Source organism: Aphis gossypii, chromosome 3 (assembly GCF_020184175.1).
Source record: "Aphis gossypii isolate Hap1 chromosome 3, ASM2018417v2, whole genome shotgun sequence".
Lineage (NCBI taxonomy): Eukaryota > Metazoa > Arthropoda > Insecta > Hemiptera > Aphididae > Aphis > Aphis gossypii.
This window is the reverse complement of record NC_065532.1, coordinates 19381226-19403039: the sequence shown is the minus strand read 5'-3', so window position 1 is coordinate 19403039 and position 21814 is coordinate 19381226. Positions and strand designations below refer to the sequence as shown.

The following is a 21814-nucleotide window of genomic DNA, read 5'->3' as shown; positions in this document are numbered from 1 at the left end:
CTATTTTTGGTAAAAACCTTGTACTCAAATTGTAATCCTTAGCTACATTACAAAGTGGCCAACTTTCAGCTCTTATTATAGACATATGCTGTTAGTATCTTGTTTATAAAAACTTATTTATATAATATGAAATACATTCATAAACATATTTAAATAACATAATAAATGTATTTATTTATTTAAATATATATAAATATATTTTTTTATCCATATTGCCAGCCAACTATTATATGTTGGCCACATCAACCGTATAAATTTTCATCTATAAAAAATGTTGGTGAGTATAATTATGTATATATTTTTTTTTAATTTAAACTGCTTAGGTTATAAAAAATCGGTTACTACTGTATTTATGTACACAACTGCGAACAACTTTCAAAGTCATTATTCATTTACCAAAAATTAGGTCCCTATTAACTAATAACTAAATTAATAATATATCTAAAACGTTCATGTTTATTGTGTTTCAATTCACTATAATATTGTATTTCAAAATAAATTTAATAAAATGACAAGTTTAATGGTTAAATTTTTTATTTTCATACTACATTTATACATTTTAACCAATATCAATGCAAAAAATCAAAAAAATATAAAAATATAAACAGCAATAATAATAATATATTTAATTATATACTTATATGATGAATAAAGAACGGATTTCATTGTAAATATACATTTATAATTCTTTAATATACATACCTATATATTATTATTTTCAAAATTCTTATTCTACAAATTACAAGCTTCAAGCCTTTAATCGCGATTTCATAGGTGTATAAATTAAATTGTAGATATAAAATAGTTGTACATCGTTTATATCTTATGTACCTACGTATGACAATAATTTTAATGAGCAATGTACAGTCTCGTATAATACATCGTCATTTATACTCGTACCTGCTTATATAAATTTATTTTCACTCTATATCAATCGTATTTTATTTTTAATTGTTTGTTATGGAAACTATGTTTAGTGATAACGGAACTAAGTTTTTGATTATGATTTTTAACAAAAAGAAAAATATGCATAATTAAACGGTACAGTATAAACACTAATAGTATACATATACAATTTTTTTTTTGAAAAACCTTGTATTAAAATTTCAATCCTTACAAAACATAGTGGCCTACTTACGGCGTTCATCATGGTCAGGTGCTGCTAGTATGTTTTTAATAAAAATGTATTTATAAATATTTTGTTTCTTGGTATTTTTATTTTATCCATACCAATAGCTATTTTATGTTAGTCACCTCTATTGTAAACATTTTTTCTTAATTTTGATTCTTACATTTTGCGTTGATTTTGAAAAGTACCGATTGAATCTAATCTTTATTAGAAACCATTTCAACGTTTAAAATCGAATATTTTTTTCTTAAAATAATTCGTATTCAAGCACACATATGCACAAAACACACAAATGTAAACTCTATGTGGAAATGTGAATATTTTCTTCCATAAAAAAATAAAAAATAAATAATTATTGTATAGTAAATTTTGCAATGAATAGTTATTTATAGTAATTTATTGTAATTATAATCAATGATACGCAGTATATTTTGAATAGTGATTAGACACATGGAGTGTTGTATTTCGTATTTAAAAATGGATACTAAGCTATATTCAACATTGAATATAACCATATAGGTAAAAACAAACACACACGCACATTGTATTGTTATGTTAAAGTTTAAATATTGTGACGAGTTGGTTTATAAAATATAGGTACTAAATAGTAATCAACAATAAGTCATTCAAATTAGGCAAAAAGAAAATATTATTGAAAATGTTAATTATACTAAATTGTACGTAATACAAGTATTAATATACAAAAAAATTATACATTTTTTTCTTAGTTACAAAATAAATAATATTACAGTATATATAATATAATATAGACACCAACCTAATAGTCACCAAAAATACAAATTATAACCAAAGATTTTTAAATGTCATAAAATTTAACCACCTTATAAATTATTCTAATATTATGATATATATTTTAATTTACATACAATATTAATAAACCAGAAACTACGATACATTATTTTATTTTAAACACATCGTGGTTAGAGAAAAAAATAGTTTACAATAAATTATAGAAATTCACCAAGTTATTAATAAATTATAATGAATTCGCAAAATTCAACCAATACCATCCGTTTCCCTATTCAAGAAATGACAAAGTTGTATTAAGAAAAAATAAAAACGCAACATATAACTATGAGAAATTTTTCTTATATGACTGAGCAAAATATTTGTTCTGTGAAATATTTGTATGCGAGTCAAGTAAAAAATAGTTTGCAAATATACAAAAGAAAAAACAAAAAAAGGAAAAAATTAATTAAGATTCGTTAATTTAAATAACTTTATGTTTTTTTTTTAAATATAACATACTAATAGCTTATTTTAAAAATAATTTAATAAAGATTTTATCAAGGAGTATCTAATTAATCTGATGTCTTTGGGATTAAAATTTAAAAAAGTGTATAATATTATGTTTGAGCAAAATTATTAAGTACACACGGCTCCCTGATAATTTCGAGGTGATTAAACCACCCATAGTATTTATCACAGCATTTAGGTATAAAAATATAACCGGACATTAAGTAATTTTTAAAACTACTTGTCCTTGTGTTGCTTAGACCGAGGGTTCCGGTCGGTTTGGGTACCATTATTTCTAGGTACAATACTGACACTGCCGTCGGGTTGCTCACGCAACGTATGAGTGTATGGTGAGTACGGATTTCCGTCAGGATCTCTTAAACTCTAAACATACAAATAATTGCGATTAAAATTTATATCAAGACCATTTTTGAACAGTATATACTTTTAAAATTATGTTTATCAATCGTGCAACTTACTCCAAAAATATGGTTATAAAGTAGATCATATTTGGTTTTGACTCTGACACGCTCGGTCATTAAGTAATCACGTTCTTGTAACAGATTGAACTTTCGGTCTTTCATTTGTTTTACTTCATCGGCTAAGCTGAGGATTTGATCCAGCTTACGTTTCCGGCAATTTTGAGCAGCCACCTAAACAAAATAATAACATTATTAACAAAATATGTCCACAAAACAAAACGATAATGTATATTATATAATATATTAAAAATGAATAATTATACATTTATACAACCCTATACAAACCTTGTTTTTTCCTCGACGCCTAATATCTCTAATTAATGTTAATTGACTTTCAGATAGATCGTATTTGGACAACCTTTCATTAAATTCGTCCATGGGCAGATTGATTATGTCGTCGACGCTAATAGGAATATTCAGATTTCTGGCCCTCTTTTCGTCTCTTGTAAGTTGTTCATCCTCGCTCCTCTTACTATTCTTGAACTTGTTACGTGGTGTCCTGGGACCTTCGACAGGCAATGCATACGTATGGTTAAGAGCCACTTGGTGTTCGGGCGTCATCACACGTGAACAACCTTAATATTCAAACCAAAATCAAAAATAAATAATATTTTACGACAAGTATTATACGACAACAACGCATTGTTGAAATATAAGAATCAAATCTACAAGTAGGTATGCAAATTGGAGTAATTAATTTTTTTTTTTCAATAGGTTTTTTTTAATAACATTTGAGATATTACATGGATAACATCATTAAGTGTTGTATTTGTGGGAGGAGAAGGGTCTGAGCCTATTTATTCCCCTCGTGGCTATCTATAGTAACACCCAAATACGAGATAGTATAAAAATTAAATTAATTAGTATAGATAATAATAACACATTAAAATTACGCACCAGCCATGTGCCGGTTAAACTGTGAAGAGCCGGGCACTGGGATGCCTTCTCTGACAGACATATCATACGGCAGGTTCAATGAATCGGGCACTAGACCTACGTGATTAGGCCTTGACGTTTCAGTGGCGTTCGGGGTCGCTAAAAATAAAGAGGTAAAAAAAAAAACAAGAGACAAGAATTATTTCACCGAACTTCAGCGTTTAAAAACTGTTAAATTAATAATATTAATAATATGTACCTGATAAAGAATCTGTTAGGCGCCTACCATACAACTGATATTTCTTTTGTGGAGCAGCCGAGTGACCACGACCTCCGGAATACAGATAGTTGTCCAACCACCTCATTTTTCTGGAACAAAACAATAACATAATAATTTACTAATTAATAACACAAGCCCTACACATTGCAGATAGCATACAATAAATCATAAAATATTAAAGTACCGGTATTATATTATACAGAAATATTGTGTTTATACTGTTTATAGAACATAATATAATATAATGTCAAAAAATATATTATGTTATATTATGGATATAGTGCGATTGAGAACTATTTATGAATATAATATCTATTTTATTTTTATTTTTTACAATGACTACATCATTGACTATACTTAGGATAAGTACGATGATATTTTGAATATTTAATATTTCTTATGAACAAAATACCCAACAATTTAATGAAAAATACAAGCTCTGTTTATGCTGTTTGGTAACAACGAAATACGGCAATAGAGATATTTTAGCTGATTTGAATATAAGTTATCATCACACAGTTCGGAATGTTTGCACGGACGGATACTGAATTAGGTTTCTCCGTCCAAACACTGTTTTTAATTTTGTGGATAAACCATATCATTCGATTTTGCTTTTTGGTGAATTCTGCGTTGATATTCAGACGAATAAACGAAAGATCTGGCCCACGAATCACAATTCTATAAATACGAATATAATACGTACGTATTTGTTTCCGAGGTATTTTACAAACGGATAGGTAGTGTAAACTATCGGCTATCAGTCAACTAAAAAAATGTATTTTGTAATATAAAATACTCAAAATATAAATATCAAATTTGTAATGTCCAGTACAGTGAAACGGATTTTTATCTCAAGTAATCACCTACATATAGCATTACCAGTTAATGATATGCTAGGTAGCACGTTAATTCTAATAATAAGCGTTGTTGAAAGTTAAATAAGTCAGTTTCTTCTGTTAAATTTTGTATACTATATATTATGAAATATAAAAACATGACAAAATGACAAATGTAAAATTCATTGTCATTTATAACAAGATAACTTGTAGAACTTACCCATATTCTTGGTTGGAATGCGACGGGTACCCGTCATTGTGTCCGCTGTCTGAATTTGTTTCCATCCATTCGGTGTCCGAAGACAACGAGGGCACGCGTTCTGAGCCCATCGAACTCACGGCACTGTCCGAGTCACCACCACCCGCGTTACCGTTTTGTACCATGGTTGCGGTGTTCATTGTATTGTTGTTGCACGGCACTGAGCTGCTAGCTGTGTCCATCATCCTCACCGGGTACATACCACCTATATATTATGGAATAAAGGAAACTCCCGAAAATTACAAACTGTATTTATTTTTATAGATTTTGGCGTTCTTACCGTCTGTACCCATCGACGGGTCCATAAGCTGCAAATCGTCATCGTTTAATATCGACGACAAAAGTCCATCCGATGAAGGCGCCATTTCATTATTGTGATTCTAAATATATGGGAATATTAAATATAATAATATAGTAAATATAGTTAATATATTATAGACAAATTATATTGTATAGATCTACGAACACTACACTGTCAAATCAGTATAATTATATCTGTTATTTATAGTTTATTAACCAATAATAGGTCAATGATGTATTTGTGAAGAGGTAGATGTATAGGTACATAATATATATCACTATTTCCTTATCAATATGTTTAAATCGTGTCTAGCGTTTTAAAAATATGTATTTTTTTTATTTTGTATTTTGAACACAATGATTATTTATTTTTTTTTATATATGTGCATTTTAAAAACTATACTTATAGCAAAAAATAAAACGATTATATTTTCAATATATGATATAGTTTCTGGTAGAAAATTGGATCAAGTTTGTACTTTTAGGAGTAAACAGTAAAATAACATTTTCAGATATATCTAATTAACAAAAAAGTAAAATATTTAAAAAATATAATTATCAATATATTAAAAAATTTTGTTTTATTTCGACTGGAATTTATGTAAAAAAAATATTTTCAAAAACATTAGTAGATTTTCAAATGATGACTTATTATTTTATAAAAGAATCATAAATGCTGGATCTTTTAAATGCTTTAAAAAAGAATTAACACGAATGTTTTACTTTACAGTTTCAATCAACCGAATGCAATTTGCAAATCTCATAAAAATATTTGTATTATTGTTTGGCTGGTAATTGGAGGCTTTGACAGCAATACGTATACTTAAATATAAATATACTTATATCTACATAGGTATATGTATTTTTATCAAACACTCTGTGAACACATGCTAGTGATTATTACCTGATAGGGAAACATCATTTCATGTTGATGAGGTTCTGTCTTGAATGCAGGAGGCTGTTCGGATGAGCTGCCGGGTAAGTGAAGCGAAGTGGCGACGGCCGAACTCAGATTGCAGTTGGTCGAAACACCTGTATTACAAAAATACACTTATATGTTATAATTTATTAAATATTTTGTTGAACGTACAACGATAACGATGAGTTTGCAGCGGTAGGCACATAATTTATAATTATAATCTAATAAACACGCTATCTACCTGTATTTAAAATACTTCTATTATATATTGCCTATTGAGCAGTAAACGATAAAATACAAGTACAGCAGCATAATATACATATCATGACGGCTAATACGTAATGATCAAATATAATATTTTTATAACACCAACATATACGTGTTGAACCTTTTAATGTATTAGTTACTTCTTTATCCAAATAAAATAAGCCTATCTATACGTTAGTTCATCTATGGATCGAGATTGGTTAGCCGAAAATTAAAATCAATAAATAGTCGAAAATATAATTCAATTTATAATAATTGTACTAAATTTTAAAATAATAAAAAATCGTATCAATATACAATAATCGCAAGTCATCACGAGGCTATTAAATTTCAAATATAAAGGACCTTTATAGGTCCAAATTACAAAGTCATCAGATAGAACTTAACTGTCAATAACAATCTGTACAAATCATGGTTTGTAAAGTCTGTCTGTCTAGATTATTTTTTAATCGTTTTTTTGTCGTTAATAAATTGAAAAGGTTACCTAACCGAACTAAATGATTAATATTGATTTGAAATCTAATTTTCAGTATTTGTAGTTATTATTCATTGTTTTGGACTTGTTGTATAATGATTAGTGATATACAATTTTATATTTCTTTTACATTACAAAAAAAAAAAAAAAGCAATACTTATGTATTAAAAATTAAAATGACCGTACAAAAGATAAACAACTAAGTTGTGCAACTTGAAGAAAATTCTCCATGCAAAAAAATTTAAGGAATTTAGATAATTATTTTATGACGAAGAAATATGAATATTTAACATCCATGCATACAATTTTAAGATTTTGTAAGTTCTTGAAAACTTTTTGTTGGGTCAACCTACGTGACTCGCGACACAACTAACATACTTAAAGTAATACTATAATCTAAACCTATTTTTCATAAGAGTAATAAGAAGTAGGTATACCTATACCAAACGAACTCAATATCATATTATATAATAATATACAACAATCGATGAAGTGAAATGTTTTTTTCAAAGTGCTCATTGCAGTGAGCATTGAGTTTACTGATAGTATTGAAGCAGTATATTATGTAGACAACGTACCGATCGATGAAGAGTGGTGATGATAGTGTGATAGGGACGACGACGAAGATGACGTGGTCGCGTGGCCTCCACCCATGTCAATGGACGTAGACGCTGGCGGAGGTGGCGGCGGCGGAGGCGCGCAGAGGCTTACGTTCTGCAACAATACGTTTCCCGTGTTGTTGTTGCTGTTGTGGTTGTTGTGTTGGTGGTGATGTTGATGGTGATGAGGATGGTGATACATGCTGGGCCCGGGCGGGTAACTGAGTGCGCCGGACGGATGCTGACCATAATGGGACTGATGGTGGTGGTGCTGTCCTTCGACCGGGAACGCTAACATGGGGCTGCATGTAGCCAAGTCCTGCCAGCCTCGCTGGTCCATTCCACTGTTGCCCGTTCTCGTGTAGCCCATCCTGCCCTAAAGCGACAAAGTTTCGTAATTAATTACAGCTGATAATATGTATATAAGATGATTACCTATATATTATATATATATTATAAATTTATAAAAAATGTACCCATTTTGAGTTATATTTGTATACTAACAAAGACATTTTATAACTTATATAGAGTTTATTGTGTATATAATGACTATGACGATCACGACCATATTTTTTAAACGTGTACCTATTTATAGTTTTAATAATTCATTATTCGAAAAAACAATACATTACGTATAAGTATAGAAACCAGGAAATAAGCAGACCGGGTCTGTATTTGTATACATTATATGTGTTACGCGGGTAAAGTATACGAAAATCAAAATCGGATTATGTTAACACTACCATGCCTATGGGATAAAGTAAAAATATTATTTGTAAAACGTTTATTTTGTACATTAACCGTGTAATTTACACATTATTTACCTTTGAGTGGATAAAGTGCTTTGATAAAATATCAATTGTACTTTACAGATATAATATCTAAGTACCTAAATCATGATAAAACGTGTAAACGATATTATATACCTAATCCAGTTCAGTGTTAACGGTTTTCGTGTTCATATGTTCGGCTTGTTTATGTCTAATAATAAAATTCAATACACTTAAAAGAAAAAAGTAAATTTATATTTGTATATAGGTTAACTCAATTAATAATATCCATAATAACACGCCTAGAAAATTATTGAATAGATCGAAATTAATTTTAATGAGATACTTGTTTTTAGATAATTATGATTAATATTAATTCAACCTAAAACAATAATTATAATATTTATTTCACGTTTTTGCATGTAACAGAACAAAAATTATAATTGTTTAAATATGTTACACGTATACAGAAAACCCGTTACATGATACAATATTCAGCATTGATAATAATTAAACTTTCACGTTTTCATATGATTGATATTAACTTATTAGGTATAAAACAAAAGAAATCAATAGTCATTACACTTACAATATCATATTATAATATTATCATAACTAACATACAATATTATGATGAGTTTCTAAATCATCCGAGATTGAGAACTGTGAATTATTAAGATAGTATATTTATTGCATATAACTGAATAACATTATTATTGGTATATCAGATAATAATTAGTAAAAACCCCAATATTATATGTTCATTATATTACAGTTTATTATATTATTTCATTAAATAATAATTTATCTATGTATCTCGGATCATGTGATTTAACCATATGTTGTAAGAAAACAGGTAATTTGAAATTTATTTCCACTCATACGCTTATTAATGGCGAAGTTGATATAACGCTATTTTAATTTAATTTTGGGTTTCTCGCTTTCAGTATCTGAAAACTTTTCTTGCTCCATATTCTGTGTTAATTTTAACAACTGTATATTTTATCAATCGCTCTATTGTTAGAATGTTGAAACTGATCTAGAAGAATTAGATCTAAATAAATATAAATTTAAAAAATATTATTTTCATGAAGAAATAACTTATATTTATGTACAACAGCAGATAATTGTTATTGCTAAGAAACCCTGAATTGGCCAACTATGAGTACGAGGAAAACAATATGAGCAATAAAAATATTTACTACATTTTGATCGGCTATATATTTATTGGCTTAGAAATCCGTTCCTTCCTTATGTGATTAATATAAATTAGTTATCGCACTTATATGGCTATTAAATGTTTATAGGTGAGTGTAAACTACGAACAGATTAAAAAATATCACAAATAATATATTATACACCGTGTTTTATTACGTTACAAGTTAATTGTTAAACAGCTTTACATTTACGCTTGGAAATAACTCATGTTATAGACAATTTTCAGACATTCAATATGGAATAAATACAGACATTAATTTATTTTTCACTTATTAAGTACCTATCTATCAATTATTGTAATATAAAATATAACTTATGATAAAGAAATCGGTATAAAATTAGTATGACATTTTATAGTAAAAAGTGTTTTTATGGAATTCGTAATCATTTTATCACGCCATATTTTTTAAAACAATACACACAGGTCACCAGATAATCGAAAATATATGTCAAGAAAGTATAGAAAATAGGCGGGTACATATAAAACCCCTATAACGTATACAATAATAAATAAGTTTATTATAGTTAACATGTACGAATGTAATGTGTTAATTTTTTAAAATAATGTGAAATAAACAGTTGTGTTATCGTTCAAAAAATAATGATTACAAATCGTCTTCAGAAAAAAACGTTGTTGTACCGAACATATTAAAAATTATTTGAAATACAAAATTAACAACTATTTTAATAAAACTAACTAACTAATTACAAAAATGCTATAGTAGGTACACATAATAAATTATGTGCATGTAAAATGTAAGATTATTATTACGGTTATCTTTATATATATATTATATATTATATTATAAATTATATAAGCATTCACAATATTTTAAATGTTCAAGTTTCTGAATTAAAAACAAATTAGTTCTTTAGATATTATATATACCTATAATATATGTGTTTTTGAGAATTTAAAATATTTTTAAAGACGAATAAGAAGTTACAGCAAATGGGTTTCATTATGATATACAATTAACTGGTAATAAATATTTCTTATTTAATAAATACAGAAATCAAACGATATCCATAAGTAAAGAAATAATATATGACATTTTGTAAAAATTGTTGACTACCTTTAAATGATAGTGTAATATAGAAATGCTATTTAGCGTAGTACCTATTTTTTATAGTACACCTACTACACTAAATGTTACTAATGTTTCATATTTTATATATGTATAATAAATTGGTAACTACATATTTTAAGTTTATTATCATAGGCCATTGTCCTAACTTTGGTTATAAATTCAAAAACATATAGTTAAAATAATATTAAAAAAAAAAAATTAACTACTTTACGATTTACAGTAAAAAATATTATTCCAATTTGACAAAAAATGTTCTAAGTTCTATGTAAGATACATTATCCCTCAAATGCTATACAAAATCTAAGCATTTGATAATATGACATAGGTATTTATGTACTTCAAAATTTCAAAAATCAAAACGTGTCTGATTTATAAGGATTGATTACCATCGTCTTGAAATTTTAATTTTGTTCAACTGCAACATAATAATATATTACCGGCCCGGTAAGAACGTACTAAATGGCCCGCAATGTCAAATATGTATTGTACAATTAAATCGTTTCGAAGGGGTTGTTGGCACATCGAGCACTCGAATAACTTCTCGTATGCGGGTCTTTGTTCATCGTCATTTTATATTTTTAAAATTTTCATCCATGTGAGCAGGTAGCTGCTATATTCAAGGTACGACGCGACGACGACGACGGTCATCCATATGACGCGTAATATTACGGACCTGCCGCGGCGGTGGCGAGCCACGACAACAATGACGATGAAATGCACATATTTCGTTTCCCTCGATTCCGAAACGCTGATTGCGTGATTATAATATAAGTGAAGGAGAGAAAAATATAACACAATAACACTATAACCACCGTCTGAATTCAAAACGGTAGGCCTACCTATTATGCGCATATTATTATAAGTGTGTAGTGTATGTATTATTATTATTATATATATATATATAAGAGGACGGAGCCCCCGAATCCAGTGAGGGATGAGACTATATATATATATATATATACACATACATAAATACACTCCTGCACTTGACCCAAAATTCCGAAAATAATAATATAATAATAATAATAAAAGCGCACTTCTAGCTGTACGTCTTAAATGTTATATTATTATAGTATACATAATATTTTGTGGTAGGTAGTCGCACGTTTATATAATAGCATAATATTATATATATATATATATATAGTATATATTTAATATATTATATATATGCGTAGGTACGTTTCTATACGCGGGATTATTATTTTACCATTCCGAGGTGAATTTCGTCGTCTCAAGTGGTTATGATAATTATCACGCGCGGAGTCAACACATTTGCCAGAGTGCACATTATTATATTGTACAAAAGTCTACCTGCTGGCCGCCGATCTGGGCAAGTATATTTGAGTAAATATTTATCTTTGCCCGTCCGTCGATCTCCCCGCATAACTACAACAGCTCTTCCTGCTACTACCATGTACGTGTGTCCTCCGCCTCCGCACACCGTTAATGTGTGACTGACGTTTTTTTTTGCCTTTCCCTCCCTAACCCGGACACACAGGCACACACATATACGTATATAATATTATTATTTATTATTTGTCAGAGTGGACGACGCGTCGAGTCGTTTGAATAGAATTCTTAAATAATTTCGTGCCCACTTGACGGGAGCGACCATATACGCACACACATCACTATAGCGTCTGTATTATATATAATATATACGTACGTTGAGCAATAGATTGACATTGGTTACTAAAATAAATAACCTCTATGCATAGACATTTTTTTTTTTTTTTTTACTTTAACGTACCAATATAATATAATATGTTACCGTATATCTATATATATATATCATCCCCCCACACGATATAGCGGGTACAGTGACTAGCGGGCAATAGCGTGGGCGACGATCGACAGATTTTCCTCACCCCGGGGGAGAAAGCTCGCCGGTTATGTCGCGTGAGAGTTTCGCAAATAGCTGGCGGGACAGCCGCTCAATACGGACTAATACATACGTCATACTATTATTATAATTATTACAATGTGTATATACATGTATATTTGTAAAAGTGTGTGTGTGTGTGTTAGTGGACGTGGTCTAAGAACAATGTGAAACCCGTCGCTCGGCAATTTGTCAAGTTTTACAACGATAATAATAATAATAATCACGCGGCGTTGGTCGTCTCTGTACTCACTCGCGGCGCTCGGTAATAATATAATATTTTACACACCGTTTTGGGAAGAAAAAAGTCCTTATTAACCGCGGGAAGAGAGAGGAGAAAGACTACGGTCTCGAAGAGCTGTTGGCCGGAGAGCATAATTTGTTTGTTGTAATATGTGTGTGTGTGTGTGTGTGTGTGTGTGTGTGTGTGCGTGTATTATTTTTCTTCAGAGCCCATTAGCTTCGCCGACCGTTGCGCGCGCGTCATTAGCGCGTTATGGTATATTATCTTAAATAAATCGCGCACGGCCCGTGTAAGACGCTAATTAAGTTTTTACGCGAGATCGGATGCTGCAGCGGCGGTGGTAATAGTTTGTGTGAAGTGTGAACAGTCAGTTTTCTCAGCGTATGTACATACGCGACGACGGCGAACAGGACACATATATTATTATTTAATTTCGTGTACAATGTACATAAATATGTTTCTCACCCGCACAGCAATATACCTACTACCGCGTATTCGGTATGAGTCCATCAGTATGTGTGAGTGTGTGTGTAACTATAAACATGTGTATTTTGTTGATATATACATGGGGCATCGCGAGCGCGAGAATTTGTTGATTGATGCCTGCCTCTCGACAACAGACCAAGGTCGATCGTAATTTTTCGACGACCTTAGGTAAATAATGGCGTATTAACATTTTTAAGGACGCGTATACACACATCGTCGTCATCGTTTCCCTCTGTATTTAAAAGGTATGAACATATTATACGAGTATGCAAGTATTTTAGTATAGTTATAGGTACCAAAATTTTCTAAACTATATAAGCTCATATAACACATGGGGGAGGGGGATCGCAATTAATCCTTTTTACGCGTAAAGTGTGTCATCATGTTAATAAGTTATATTGTTTTTTCGTTTCTTTTACTGGGATTTTAGTGAGACTGCATATAGTCATAGTATTAATACTGCTGGTATATCTCAGTCGTTGTTGTCGTCCCCACCCCACCACCACCGTAAACGACCGACCGCTTCACCAGCTATCATAATAATAAACAGGTAACTTTATCATTATAATTATTATTACGCGCGGCTGCTGCGGTCATTATTATATTGTCGGACAGGAACATTATTGAATGCGAGAGAGGCCCATATAATTTCTACGAGGCACCCGACAACATCAGGCGAATAAATCATAATCTCAGTGGCATTTATATGAATGCCTTTACCTATCAGACCTTCTGGCCATCATTGGTTCCCAATATAGTGTGTGTACGTCCATAATATTATACTTATACGTATAATATGATGCACGTGGTGTAATGCGCGGTGTGTTTGGAGCAGCAGGCTGCTTTGGTCGGTGCCTGCCTAAGACTATACGTAACGAGCGAGGCAATGTCAATCGATGATCGTAAAAAAATAAAAAAATTATTAACAGACAATATAACAATAACGTAGGTAGTTCACGTGTTCGCTAAACTATGCACGAAGATTTTTTTTTTATAGGGTCTACTTCTCGGCGCAGTTTAATATATTTCCTTTATTAACGAAGTAAAAAGAAAATTCCAACTGCCATTTCTGCACGTTTTTAATGTGTTTGTGATGGTGGACATGAATAAACCGAACAAAGTTTCAGTCAAATTTTTTTTAGCCATAACCGATTCATTTTATACGTTTATATTTTAAAATCAATAATATTTTTTTCTCAAAATCTGTATATTAGGTATCTGTTACATAATATTTAACAATAGGTTTATTAAATAGAAGTAAATATATATATACGATGTATATATATACATAAAAAAATTGAGTAAAAGGGCCTCTCAAAGGAGGTATTTTAGCAGAATATATATTGTTTAAAGTAAATATTTTTATTTACCAATAAAACACCTAACAGTCTTTGTATATATTATGTTATTTTGTATTTCAATCTATCATTTAGTTATAACTTATAAAGTTATAAGCTCTTATAACATTTATAACAATATTTAATATCAATCGATATAACAAATAAGTAATTTATTTATTTTTTCTTTGGTCAAGTTACAATACTTTTAAGCTGTTACAACTTAGCTTTATTAGAATCAAAATTACCTACTTTATATTTATACTTTCAAAAATATTACTGAAACATACGGAGCCTATTACAATAAAGTTATGTTGACAATACATTAAGTAAATAATAACATTATAACAATCATAACTAATCAACAACATTAAATTATATAATATTATTCCACAAACTTTATTCTTTATTTTAAATAACAATAGATTTTTAAAATAAGAACTTATTAAAAAGAAAAAAGAAATATTTTTGTCATTTATGTAGCTTCTACATAAATATATCATCAGAGAATAACTTTTTAAAATATATTTAGAAATATACCTATATGGCTATATATTATTATTAACTGGTTCTTAAAATGAATTTTAAAAAAAAAATAACTTCTAATTTAGTAATTTTACTACAAAAAAGTAACTTAAATTATGTATAAAATAATTTATAGAATAAAATGATGTTATCATACAATTTCTAAGGAAGCAACTTATTTACAGGATAACTAGTAACTAGAGTTAGGTTATTCATCTCTATGTATTACCTACTAAAGGGAGTCTGGCCTCTTTATTCTAACTCATTGCCATTGATGCTTTTTTAATAAATAAAAACAAACATTACTTATATCTAAACATTTTTCCAAACTAATGTTTCAATCTTCCTTTTTATTTTTACTTAACACTTTTAAATACGAGAAACGATCATAAATATACTCGTTCTTTGTACAATTTTTAAAACGTCTAAATGTCTCATTAATATAAATAACGTTTGAAAGTAACATAATTTATAAGGATAGTCACAGTAACTTTTAATAAGCACTTAACTTCTATTAACCAATAAAGGTAAAAGAATATTATGTGATTTTTGAACGACGATTTTTTTGTCATCAATCTCAAGATATACCTATACAATACGAACTACAAAGTAATTTATTGTTGTCAAGCATTACTAAAAATAATTATTATATATTATTATTGGCACGGTAAAAATGTATTTGGTCAATCAAATTTTATAATTGGTATAATAATTACATTTGAAGGCCGTTGTTATTGTTCGATAATAATACACAAGTTATTTACTTACAGCTACCAAAGTATATACTATACAAAGTATACATACAATATTATGGATTGTTTAGGAATGCAATAATTCAGACTTTTTTTTCGGCGAGATAATTTGAATACTACCAACGTTGTGCAGTAATTCCATAATATCATATTATTATGGGAAATTACCCAAACAAATACACGGCGCGCAGGTGAACGTTTTGACGTGTGAGTGCACCCCAACCCGGTAGAACACGTTGACAAATAGAGCAACGGCGGCGCCTTATTTGAATTTGACTGTGAGACTTATTAGGGGGCGTATATAATTTGGAAAATTGTGTAGATCAAATAAACGCGGGCAGGCGGGTCGGCGGCCGTTTGAAGGACGGCCGACTATAAATTAAAAAAATAAAGAAGCGAGAGAGAGAGAAAGATGTAAAAAAAAAACCTGTGGCCGACCCGTTCACGCAAAGCCTAATTACTTTAATAGACGCGCGTTATATACACAATACACATACGAACGTACACACACATATACATGCCCGCAGCATAGTATTACGTGTAATTTAAGGTCTCCCGATGTATTAATAATATGACTTAACCGCGAGCGGCGTTGTATAAAACGCATACAGAACGCACCGCGAACACACTTCTACGTCGACGACAACGACGACGGAGCTCGTGCACGTATTTTAACTGCACAACGCCTCCCTCGTTTAATGACCGATACACGTTACCCATGTGCCCCGTATCCCTTATAGCAACAATGATAATAATAATGATGATAATTTAATGATAATAATAATAGTAAAAATAATATAATAATCATATACGCGCGTCTTTCGACATTCGTTAATCGTGCTGTTATGTTTCGGTATGACTTTATTAGATTTTTAAGTATATAAAACCGCGGTTTTCACGTTCAGGGCATTTGATCATAGTATGATTAAATATTTAATGCTGTGATACCACAATAATAACGAGTACCGACTATCAAAACATGGATACGTATATATACAGAACTTTTAATTCCAACTACAAAAATTTTATGTTTTGACAATAAACCACTAAAATATATACCTATAACAGTATATAATACGTGTAAACATAAGCTACAGTATACCTATGCCATTTAAAAATAAAAATTGGCTGGAAGTGGTTGATTTTATAATAACATAATACATATACTATGCATATGGCTCGTATAAATCTACCCACTTCGGCGTCACTCCTTAGATAATTGTTAAACTATTTCTTGTCTCTATTTCTAACATGTAGCTTGATTTATAGTACTAATGATACAAATTAACAGAAGGTAAATAAAATATAATTTGTGCAATTTGCACCTCTGCATAGGGCTGATAAGGAACTGAACCAATATAATATAATAAAATGTTGCAAACAACTATGCTGAAGATGGCAAGATGGTGATAAAGAACTACGCGTGTTTCTAAAAATATTGTTCGTAGTTATAAAATGTATGTTTTAATACCAGTATAACATTATAATAATGAGTTAATTTTTAAAATTTTATGACTATAGTATAATAAACTATTATAGCTATAATAAATGTGTGTAACATAACTATACAGTATATATCTATAATACATACAAATTTAATATCCAAGTATTATTTATGTAGACACGTATATATCTGTGCAATTATATTACTATGTATTAATATATACTTATATAGGTATACCTACGTATTTCATTCATGTATGTTTCATTTTATATGTATATAAAATATTTTACTTCAAAAAGGATTATATATATGTTACTAAATGTGTTATAGATAATTACATAAATATAATTCGCATTTTCAATACCATATAAATTACAATTTTAATAGCTAATATTATATTAAATTAATATAACTATTCTTAATATTATAACTATACTTATATTCTTTAAATTATCATGTTTAATTAATCACTAAACAATTATTTGAAAACTATGTTTAAACCTAACCTTTAAAGATTAAAGTCAATCGAAATTTTTAAAAAGTATACTATTACTATTACCTATATAATATACTTAAAAGTTATAAGTTACACTTTATAACGGGTTAAGTGCACATCAACAACAAATAATTAGTGTAATTTACGAATTTTCATAAAATTATTTATCTTGTTATACATATCCATGTTATTGTTTTTTGCTTATTCAGTAAGGTTGGTATGAAACCATTAGCATTGATAATTGCAAATAATTAACTATTAAATTTAATAAAAAATTCATTATATTAGTAAGAAATAGAATATCATCATCAAAAGAAAATGTTGAGAGACTTCAACTAACGTACACATTATACACTCTTATACAGCATGTATAATACACACGAAGTTTTCAGTAATTGTAGTGTCTTAGCGGGAAGATGACGAATCGCAAATAAGGAATATTTGTCAAATACATCACGAATCGTGAAAATCTGGCTTTTTAATTGAAATAATATACATTATACTTATATATATTGCATGATAGCTTACTTGAGAACTGCAATCAGCCAAATCAAATCTCCTACAAAACGCCAACGGCTGAACCTCTTCGAACCGGCACACGTTTTCGGATATCATTTCGCATGGATTAACATGTTAATCCATACAGTACAATAATTATGCATATGATAATATATATAATATTATAAATATGTAATATATATATATATTATGATGGCATGCAATTATAATCGCTGTATAGTGAACAATATCAATAATAAAAGATCGATAAAAAAACGTACGATCGGTATTGGTTGCGATTACGGTAAATTATATTAAATTATAGGTATGAACGCACGCGCCGTACAACATTACGCGGAGGAGGAACGGATGAAAAAAATATGTATGAAATATCTTCCGAGCTACCGGACACCTCGTCACGAACTGTCCATCTCCCGGGCACGGTCGGCGGCGAAGGTTACGACGACGGCGGCAATAGCATCTACTGCCCGCCTCTGACGGACCGATTCCGTTTCTCTTTGCGCTCCCACCGATCGCACGGGCACGAAAACAAAAAAAGTTCCGGGTAGTCGCAGCACCACTGCCGCCGCACTTTATCGCCGTTGTGCAATGAACGAATTGGGCTTTATTGCATGCAATTGTATACATTAAGATTAAGTATAGGTACATAACAATATTAATAAGCACTATATATAGCAATGACAACAGATATATTCTCGGTAATACATTCATTAAAACCACGCGAAAGTCGCTCAAAAAACGTATCTATAATAATAATAAAAAACTATATAGGTATACGCAACATGATGTTTTATATGCGTTGAAGCCAAGAACAATAGATTCGATCAGAACGATTTTTTTACTATCCTACCTTATACGTTATTCCAATACAGTTTACCATAATATCAATTTTACTTAATACCATTTTTTGCAAATATCTATACTGCTTATATAGTATATAATATATATTATAACCTACGACTAACTAGTGGCATGTAAAACTTTTTTTTGGTCGAGGCACAGCATTTTTTAAATTTACAATCCCTTAAATGCTCAAATCAGTAATTATTATTTTTTTTTTCAACTAAATTATCATTTAATTTAATACAAATAAATTAAAATGTTTTTAAATATAGTATTTAAATAGATCCACTTCATTGTATCTAATACAGTAATAATAATTATTATTTTTCATTATACAATAATGTATTGTTATTTCAATAATCCGTTGAAGTCGATCTCTTTCTTTCAAACTAAAAACATTACATAAAACCCAAACATAATATACAAACATCAACATTATCATGTCTCTAAAAATGTTAACCCTTAAAATGCGTTGAATATGGTCTATAGAAGTTGTATGTAAGTGTTAAAGTAATTCTAAATACAGGCAATTCGGAGGGTAGAACTAAAAGCATATTATTATAATTCACTGTTAGTTATATCATGGGTCAAACAATATCTAGATAAAACTATATCCCGTAAAAATTGGTATCCAAAATATAGAAGTAATACAGAGGCGTAATCACGCATAATAAAAGGTATATAACACGTAAAACACTGTAACTTCTTTGTCAGACATTTTATAAAAAATATTAGGTTACATTTTTTTTTGTTAAGCTTGTATAAGGTTAATTCTAATCTTCTGAACATTTGAAAAGAAGTGCTTAAACTCAACATTAATTACCCAGACGTACCGAAAATTACGATTTTGCTTAGTGGAATTTTACATTGTTACTTAATAAGAGAGACATGCGGCAATGCAGCAGTATACGTGCCCTTTTAAGATGAATAATGAATAATATATGTTTAGATACCTATATACAGCCGTAAACTACAGGTGATGCGCAAAACATGGGCATTATATGATTATATTGGCGGCGCGCGAACATAATATAATATTATATTAAACGTATTATCATCCAAGCACGTATTGACTGCGGGTTGCAGTAGATATACGTGAAAAAGACGCGTTTGGTGGGTTAACAATATTTTTTTCGGATGTCTCGCGGGATTGTCCGCGGCGGACGACGACACAATACACGCGTTATGTGGACCGTATACACAGTATATACTATTAGTGTTGTTGGACATGCCGACGCCACGCCGTTTTCGTGTTGTATTATGTGCAGTGTCGTGTGATGCGTGTGTGTGTTCGTGTGCGCGGCATAATAATAAATCATTGGGCCAGTGAGCGCGGGGGATCAAAGGTCGCCGTCGCCGGGGCGACACGAGTAAAAGGAAAGGATTTTGCCTTCTTTTTTTCTTTTTTTTTTTTTTGCGGCGCGCAGCACACAGACACGCCACACTCGTTCGAAAACCCGATGCGATTGATCATTAATCAACGATGAAAAGGTCGGTCGCCACGTCTCAGTCCGTCCGTCTCTTTCTCTCTTACAACATATTATTATATATACATAGCGCATACACACACCTATACACTCTATACTATATATACGTGTATACAGGCGACGGCGATAATAATATAATCGGCAAGGGCTGTTTTTAAAACGCGCGCGACTTAGGTGAATATATATATATATATGATATTATATTATAGCCGGCTGTCGATTGTTGTTCGGCGGGGGCCGGCCGACCAATCCAGCATTTTACGGTGCACGGACCCGCCCCCGTGCGCACACCGACCGGTCGACCGAGACGACAACCGCCACCGACTGCATCCCGCTCTAGACATCACAATGCGGGGGGTTGACGCGGGATACGACAGGGCGGTGGTGTAGGTGGTGTATAACAGGCTGTAGCACAAATGCCGGGAGTTTTTCTGAATATTAATAAAAAAAGAAATTTTTTTTTTTTATTATTATTATTATTTTGGTTTTTTCTCTTATACCGACCCCACTCGTCGTTCAATCACGCAAGCACGCAATGTGTGTGTATGTGTGTGTGCTGTGTAACGCAGTAAGTATGTAAACACTATACATATAGATATAGCAATATATATATATATATATACATAGTATGTTGTTCCGATGACGTGCACTTGACATTTTTTTTTTGTACGACAGTACTACTCCCGCCACATCTCACACCGCAGTCAACACTACCACCATATGAATGGGAACAACGAATATTATTATTTTATATTTTTCTTAAATGTTATTTTATCGAATTCCATTACATAAAATATATATATATGTACTTAGGTATACAATACAATCGCGTTCTCACATCGTTAACGAGTCAACGACTATTATATGTGTGCGTATATGTATACATAATATATAATATATATATTCGAAATATTCTTTAAAAGACTCGTCATCCGCAAGACGACGACGACGACGACGAATATTTCAGCAGACTCACGTACAATATCTATAGAACGATAGAAATAATATACATATTTTTATTTTTAGCTTAAGCCAAAG

At 30.4% G+C, this 21814-nt stretch overlaps 1 protein-coding gene across 1 annotated transcript in view; it reads right to left on the bottom strand.

Annotated features, from left to right (window-relative positions):
• Positions 1 to 1760: 1760 nt before the first annotated feature.
• LOC114126356 (segmentation protein cap'n'collar-like) overlaps positions 1761 to 21814 on the bottom strand; it is an 83266-nt gene continuing 63212 nt past the window's right edge. The window contains exons 7-15 of the mRNA XM_050204757.1: positions 7659 to 8055; positions 6324 to 6451; positions 5400 to 5499; positions 5081 to 5324; positions 4004 to 4113; positions 3766 to 3903; positions 3154 to 3443; positions 2866 to 3039; positions 1761 to 2770 (exon numbers count right to left, since the gene is read on the bottom strand). Of these exons, the coding sequence (XP_050060714.1) occupies positions 2624 to 2770; positions 2866 to 3039; positions 3154 to 3443; positions 3766 to 3903; positions 4004 to 4113; positions 5081 to 5324; positions 5400 to 5499; positions 6324 to 6451; positions 7659 to 8055 (1728 nt within the window). The 3' untranslated portion in view covers positions 1761 to 2623. The remainder of the gene's footprint in view (positions 2771 to 2865; positions 3040 to 3153; positions 3444 to 3765; positions 3904 to 4003; positions 4114 to 5080; positions 5325 to 5399; positions 5500 to 6323; positions 6452 to 7658; positions 8056 to 21814) is intronic.